The sequence below is a fragment of the Acanthaster planci genome, linkage group LG03 (assembly GCF_054643075.1).
Source record: "Acanthaster planci isolate LZ-2023a linkage group LG03, COTS_SCS, whole genome shotgun sequence".
Lineage (NCBI taxonomy): Eukaryota > Metazoa > Echinodermata > Asteroidea > Valvatida > Acanthasteridae > Acanthaster > Acanthaster planci.
In genome coordinates this window covers 24,124,857-24,133,143 of record NC_141779.1, presented here as the reverse complement: position 1 = coordinate 24,133,143, position 8,287 = coordinate 24,124,857, and the positions used below count along the sequence as shown (strand labels likewise).

General features: G+C 42.2%; 1 protein-coding gene across 1 annotated transcript; it reads right to left on the bottom strand.

Moving 5' to 3' along the window:
* LOC147799748 (uncharacterized) lies at window positions 1–7,888 on the bottom strand. Its single transcript, XM_087134035.1, has 3 exons — window positions 7,734–7,888; window positions 6,814–7,291; window positions 1–450 (listed from the first exon to the last, which is right to left on the bottom strand). The coding sequence occupies exons 1-3, from the start codon at window positions 7,886–7,888 to the stop codon at window positions 1–3; spliced, it is 1,083 nt and encodes a 360-aa protein (XP_086990161.1).
* Between the last annotated feature and the right edge of the window lie 399 nt (window positions 7,889–8,287).

Genomic DNA, 8,287 nt, shown 5'->3' with positions numbered 1-8,287 from the left:
TTATGCATGTACTTTCCGGAACGATTGGGTTGAGGTTTGGATGCCGGCATAGCAGGGATGATCCCCTTCCTGAGTATCTTTGATGTTTGGATACTGGTGCAGCACCCACTTCAGGTAGACCAAGAACTCGCTCCAGTCTACCTGTCCGTCCGCATCCATATCAATAGCCTGCAGAGCTTGTCTAGTATCGGAGCACCAAAAACAGGCGAAGTATGGTGCCATGAAGCCGTTGCAGAAAGAGTCGTACTGCAGCATCTCGTCTCCTTGCACCTCATCCTTCAGGTCCCAGGTGTCCCAGATCTTTCGGACTTCGGCGAGCATCATCTCTGAATGGGTGTCGTTCATCTCCATTTTCTCTATCATGTCTCGCATCTTCTCAGTAAGTTTGCCTCCAGCGCGATCAAAGAGGAGAGCCACTCCGACCAGACTCATGTACTCCTCCTTCCTGGAAGTAGTACAACATTGAATACAGCACAGTCAGTATGATAGCATACCATACCCTTTGGTCGTCACAGGTCTCCGATAAAGTGTTTGAAGCGACTCAGTTGCGCCATACATCAAACTCTACAATGTAAAAACAAACACCACCTGATATAAAACTGTCTCTGAAATTGAAATACGTAAGACTATAACAGGTAAAAACATACCAAGGCGTAAGCGTAAGCAAATCATCGAACACAACTGCTGCCATGACCTAACTGAAATATAATAACGCTTGTACAGTGGCTTGATTTTAATAAATTGATCTTTTTCTGTATAACTTTACCTGAGGATAGGGTGCAGGAGCCAAAGGCGGCGACAATGAGTGTTGATATAGTGTCATGAACACGTTAATTGACAATGCATGTAAGTTGGTTTTTAGAGGATTCGACAAGGAAATCCGTTTGGCTTTGGGTATGTACAATACAGATCGAGCTCTTTGTTTATGGTCAAGGTTGAATTCTCTTGGTACTATAAACGGTCACGCGTTTTACCACGCCCAGATTTTTCTCTATTGCCGTTTATGTAAGAAACTTCAACGACTGCGGTACGTAACGGCCGCACTCGACTAAATCCAGTTGTGATCAACCCCAGCACTCATAACATTAAGGTAAAACGGATAAGCTTACCGAGGCAGAACTTGACACATGGTGGCATTGGGCCTTCTGTCATTTCCATGTCATTTCCATGCCACTGAATGAAAAGGTATACATGCAACAGCTGCAGAATAGAAGGGTCAGTTGAAACAGGCAAATATAACATGAAATTGGGTTGAATTCTGTCAGCCCGTTTAGACTACTTTGCATCCACATAATTTTTCTGCTCAAGTATTTGATGAAATAATTTTTTATTGCCAGACGCAGTATTGCATGAGATCCGAGCGATCTTTGCTGCAGAGTTAGACTTCTGTGGAAAACTTATGTTTTCTTATCTTTGTCTAGTTATGCTCACTGTAAGAAATAAACTGTTGTTCTTATTTCATTCCTTTCCGTGTCCAGTTTGACTTTTTTTCTCGCTAGTAATGCCCGAATGTGGTGTCCCTAATTTATATTTGTTCCCATTGGCTGAAAAAATTACTCGAATATTGTTTTATCTATCAGAGGACGTGGGAAATAATTACATGTATTCTAATGGAACACTCTTTCTTTGGGTAATTCCAGAAATTAGGGGTCCATTTTTTCAAGTCCCTGTCACATTTGACATTTGATTTTCCAAGTTCAGAACACATTTTCTAATTTCCAAGAGTGGTGAATTAATGCAAATTGCCTGTCAAACAAATAGTAGGGGCCTAATAGTTTCAAATCAATTCCAGTGATATTTCCATGCCAAATAGCAAAGGTCAGATGTAACAGGGACACAAAAAGTCACACTTTTTGACCCCTAATTTCTGGAATTACCCATTTGTGACTACTCATGCACCCTGACTTTTGACTAATACACAGGTTAGGTTGGGCAAAGACGCAAATAATTACTGATTTAAAAAAATTCACAATGCCAAGTAGTCATTTGGACTTGAGTAGTATGACATGGAGAGTTCTAGTCCATTTTGTTTCCTTGGGTACCTACTCAACCCTAAAAAGTGAGAAATCTTAAAAATCTCTCGCGCTCTCAAAAAAAATCTTCCGTTCCAAAATCGAAACGGAAGATCTACCACAAAAGTCTCTCTTACTCTATTCATTTGCTCTACCGGCTTCATTTTGTTAAAAAGGAAAAATATTATGTTGACTTCTTTTAAAACCGCTACCCTAAGAACAGTGACGAACAGACCAGACTTGAGACCCAAACTTAAAACTATATATCGCTAAACAAAACTAAACCGATACGTTTTAATAAAGATTGTGCGCGTTGTGAGTTATGTAAAAATTGTGATTATTGTATCGATAGCGTCAGACCTGAAAATTATTGCGGTTGTAAAACAACTAAAATATCTATTGGTTGTTAGCGCTGTAAATATTGTGTTTGTTGTTTTAATTGTGTAGACCGCTAACACTGTTATGAAAGTGAAAACTGTGAAATATGTGTTGACTGCTCTAACTGTAACGACAGCGTTAATTGCGTTAACGTTGCCGATTGTAGCAACTCTGAAAGTCCGATTGTGAAAACTGTTTCTGTTGTGACGATTTATATAATTGCTCTTATTATAAATTTAACGATCCCATAGAGGATTCAAACGTAGAATTATTTTTAGACATAAGCTCAAATTCAGAATCGACCTTAAAATTAGACCTAGTTTCATGTTTGAAATGTTTAATTTTAGATTAAATCTCTTAGGTTCAAACTCAAACTAAAGGTGGAGCTTGTAACTTGGTGGTCACTGGGTAGATTACTTTTTCGGTCATAGTTCACATTCCAACCGTGTTGGTGTTTTATAATTTGAAACGACCAACAACGCTTTTCATTTACTCGTGTAGTTTTCCAACATCGTTTTTATTTCCTTGTCAAACATGTCTCTGGCTAAATGATTACTGCGTTCTTCAATTTCCTTGTTGCTCGCTGCACTCGCTTGGAGTTTCGTATCTGTCCTGCTGCGGAGTTTTCTTTCAACTCGTTAACTCACCGGTGATCAACACAAACTCCTCGCGAGAAATATCACCGCCGTTAATGGCCTGCAAGATGTATTCTTCGATCATGTTTAACTTGCCATCACAAAGTACTCGGATTTGGTCGTGTTTTCTTGGACTTGGCATGCAATCGTCGACCGGCGTATATATTAATACGGCGTAAGCACCATAAGTACCGACAGCCAGGCCTTCCATCAAAAGCCCCACGGGTGCCATAATTACACCCAACATGGCGGGAATACCTTTAGCAGCAGACGTCACACCCAATGCTTCGACTGCATATTCTATGTAGTTGAGCGCAGTGAGTATCCGTTTTATTTTTTATACGTGGTTTCTCTCCGATTTCTTTCTGTCAAAATCTGTGCTTTGACGTCTTCGATCTTTTTGAGTTGTGTCTCTGGTTTTCGCTGCTTCGCGCTCTTCACGCTCTGATAACTCGGGATAAGGCCTTAAGATCTCTGGGAACTTACATGTACTCATGGTTGTTAAGGTTTCTTTTTAATTATACACTTTAAAAAAATGTGGGTAGCTAAACGATTTCAAACTCGATCAAAATTCCAGCGCCCTTGTTGTTAATCACTTCTCCCCTGTCGTCTCTCACCGAAAAATGGAAACTTGTTATTTTTCCGTTTTTAAGTGGTTTGTCATCTCACTTGGGTATGTAATACTGCACCACACGTCTGAAGGTCGACAGTTATAATAATTATGAGACGTGTTTAACTCGCAGCAGTGTATCCAAAGCTCATCGAAAGGGTACTAATATTCTTCCTTTGTAAATAACCTTTGGTACTAGCTTACCTTTAGCAGATTTAACAGTTTGGAGACTTCTTTACCCAACTGCAATCTAAGATTTAAGTCTGTTATCATAATTGTAACTAAATTTGAATCTCGGTGAACTTTAAACGTTCGACGAAGAACGTAAGAGACACGATTTAGCTATAGAACAATTAGCTCAAGCAAAAGAACGGGGGTAAAAAATTGTATCTGACTTTTAGATTTTTTAAAAACCGTCAGAAAAAACGTTTAAAGATGTAGATCATGCGTTGATGGTATACAGTGAAATCACGGGTACCAAAGAGAAAGAGAACTAGTTTGGATTCTCGGCGGAAGTGCCCTCGTGGGTTATCTCGTCTATCGATATACTGGTAAAAGGTTTAACCTTTTTCCTTCTTTTTCAAAAGAGAGAGATGGATGGCAAGGAGAGGGAATTGATAAATTTTTACACTAGAAAACCGGCATCGATAAGAGCGTAGTAAGAGCCTGGTTAGCAAAAGAAGCCATTTGGCAAATTTATCTACCTGCCCCGGGGTATTTACCCAGGCGGATTACTTTACGAACAGACTGTGCTAAACCGTTTGATACCCTGCGATCACGTGCTAAAAGGTCCAAGAGGTAAAACACATAAATACGCTTAACGGTGGTCGACGTTGCTTCTAGATACAAAGAAGCATACCTTTAACAAGCAAAACAGCCGAACAAGTGACAGACGCTGTAAGGCAGATCTCCGTTGACTTGGCCTAAAACGCTTAATAAAGACTCTGGTTCGAAATTTAAAGACGAATTTTTAAAAAAGGCTCATAAAAAAGGGCGTCCAAGTGCTAGTAGGTGAGCCGGGGGTTCATTAATCGCAAAGGATCGTAGAACGATTTAACAGGACTTTAGCCGAAAGACTGTTTGGTTATCAGTACGCAGAAGAAATGTCAAATCCAAGTGAGCGAAACATGGAATGGGTTACAAGGTTGCCTCAAGTCGTGAGCTCTAAACGAAGAAAAAAACGGCTAATACGAGACAAGCGAGGCTTTCACGCGGTTCCTTTAGAAACTATCCAGCTAGATCGAGTAAAACAGTTGCCAGCGGCTCCCCAGAGAGAAACAGAACTTCCTTTACCTCCAGACGCCTTGGTTCGAAATTTGTATTACCCGGGTGAGTAAGAGGATGGCACGGTTAGAAGAGCAACCGATCCTATTTGGAGCGTTGACGTGTACCGAAAAGCGCACGAGTCAGTTCAAACGAGTTAACGGTATAAAGGTAATGACGGGTCCAATGCTGTACTACCTGACTGACGGACCCAAGCGTTTTTGTTCGAGAAGAGCTTAGTGGTACTCAAAGATACAGAGTTACCGCCCGACTCTGATACGGCTCGGTACTGACCGCAAGCTAAAGTATCTACCCCGTTTCATAACTAAAACTGTTTGGTATCCAAAGGACTCAACGACAATTTGTTTTTAGCCACTGTATAAAACACGTGCTTGTAAGTTACTTAAATCCAGCTTGTCTTTTATTTTCTCAAGTATACATACACATTTTCCGTTTGAACCGAGATCAACAAAGAGTCTGTGTCTCTATAAACCTACTTCACTCGGTCTTTGTAGTCGCGTTTTAGTTGATAGTAATAAAAGTCGTACATCAACGTTTTAGACATATTGAGGATACCTACACTACAGTTGATCGGATTGTTTAGTGTAGTGCTGGTTCTGTACGTTTCAAAAAACGACAACTGACACTCGGAAAAAGCCGTAGTTGTTTTATAGCTGGGTACTGATGACAGACGGCTGAACTTGCCGGCGTCTTCTTTGTCTCGAAGCAAGTGTCCGTCAATGCGGTTTCTCACGTTCTCCATCGTTTTACCAAAGACCGAGTTGTTCATGAGTTTAAAAGAAGTCTTTCTCAAAGTCTGAGTTGGCTCGGGTACGAAGTTGGGTGTTTCTGTCTATATAAGATGCATCCGAAGTTTTTGTGCGAAAGCCAAAACGTGGTGTACCGTTCTCAACTCTAGACCCAGACGCAAGTACAGTTGAAGCGTTCTGCAGTGCACCACATACTTGCGTTTAGGCGAAAGCGTGGCCGTCAACTTATCGACTGCTAGACAGTGCTCTTGATTCTGGTCTAGCAAGTCTCTTTGGTACTGGGAAAACCAAGCCTCAGGTATCACAAGGTTCTCCGGTACCAAGGGAAAATCGTTGTGCAGGTCATGGATTCCTTGGGGATAGTGGAGGTCCACTTCGAGTAGATAGCCGGTTACAGAGTATGGAGAGAGCGATAGCACGCGCTCGGTGATAAACTTGTTTGATTTAACCCAGTGAAAGTTGGCATTATAAGGTAACAATTGAGACGTGGCCCACCGTAGGTTGTTTGCGTCTAGATACAAACCGTAAGTGGTAAGTTTACTAAAGTTGTAGTCTGGCAAGGACTTGTTAGCTTTAACACACCGAGCACTATACCAACGCTAGACACGCCACCTCGTTTGACACATTAAAAAACAAGTGCACGTCAATGTCTGCAGTTCGAGTTTAACGACGGAGTGTTTTAGTAACGCATCCCAAGAGAGACCAGGTGCCGTGTAGTAGTTGGCTGGGTCTAAACCGTAGTTGTCTTGGCAGACACGGCGAAAGTTTAAGTACACACCCGCGAGCAACAGCGTGTCCATTTATGCGTAGAGATCGTGATAGTCCCCCAGAGTTTTATGGTTAAAAGCAGAGCAGTCCAAACTCGTTGGGCTCTGGCATAGTCTTGCTCTGTGATGGTTTCTTTTTTTTAACTGCTATAAAACGCAGAGCGAGGAGGCAGTGTCGTTTCTTTGAACTTTTAAAGAGTCCATTATGTCCATTATGTAACAGAAGCTCTGCGTTGGTGAAAAAACGAACTTCTAGTGAAGAAAAAGCTTTTTAGGGCAGGCTTTGACTAACTTGTCGAGCGAGGTTGCCATAAAGTCATGTTACAGTGTGGGGAAGATAGATCGAATTTCATCCTGAAGTGTTTAAGTTCACAATACCCAGCCTGGGTTAGCATGATATGTGGTTAGTCTGCTTTCCAGACTGTGGATGTGTACCAGCAATTTCCCATACCAGTTGTGAGCGTCCATGATCTTACGGATGTACTTGGCCCAGCTACCGCACTCCTCAGGCATACAGGTGCCCTTGGCCTCCTCGAACAGCAAACCTAAGGAATGGACATCCTCGGGCATGTCGGCCAAGAACTTGACCAGGTGGAAGGCCCGGACGGGCACTGTGTGCATGATATCGGTCAGATCTCGCAAGTTGATCAGGACTTTGGCGTCTCGATTCAGGTTGTCGTACACCCACAAGATCCATTTCTTGACCATCGTGCTCAGGTCCTCCATGCTGAAGCGGCTGAAGTCGTACACCCCATCGCCGAAGTCCACCTCTAAGATCGCGTTCCAAAGCCCCGTCTCCTTCATCTTGCGCAATCCTACGGGGACGGTCTCTGTGTCTGGAATCCTATCTTTGTGCCTTCAAATGAAGAAAAAAATGGCAAAATCATAATGGCATATTTCCATTTTAATATTTTGTGCCAAAACCCCGAAAGGCTTTTGTTATAACTGTTTGTTACTTGTCTCCTCTGCCTTGCTTTGATCATGATGACGAGGATGGATTTCGGTTTGTATCAGGATTGCGTTATACTTAAGGAGGTGTCTTTGAGTGAGGATACATGTAAGTTCGTTGATTAGATTGGAATGAGTTACAACCCAAACAATAAGTTTGGCTGCATTGGAATTTCATAATATCACACCTACATGCAGTTACCTCAGAGAAAGCATACAACCCTCTAGGGTTCTCGCCTTGTTGCACCAGCTTCTTCACGAAGATGTCATCCACGCGTGTCATGTGCGAGAACGCGGCAACGATGATGTCGCTGAATCCACACCGTTTGACTTCATCGAACACCCGTCACTTGTCCTCCAGAGTATGCCCCCGTAACTGCCCCACGGTGCTCTCACGGATCGAGTTGTCCAGGACGAACAAGTCCAGGTCTCGGAGACGGTTGTACTTAGGAGTTCCCTTCTCAGCATATTTTGTGTAATTATAATCAACAACAAGATTCTCCATACTTTTCTGTTTGATCTTAGAAAACGCGAACATGTTGACTTCCGATGCGCTGGACTTACAGAATACATTAATTGGCTGTTGCACAAAATAAAGTATTACTGAGCGTCGAACGCTCATAGACAAAATACAGGCGATCCGCTCCGTAGGTCAGGTTGGCTAATTCCAATGATTCCCGAGGGTTATTCTGCAAAAGCCCTTGTCATCAGGTACAGATTTTCAGAAAATTGACGTATATTATATCTTACGGAGGCGTATAAGAGCCACTTGCAGAATTCTTTTTATTGAGTTACTATAACTCGCCGCGGCGAGATAGTATCTCGAAAACTTTTTAGCAAGTGACCCTTACACGCTTCCGTAGCAAACAACACTTTAAAGTTCGCATAAACAAAATCACAGCAA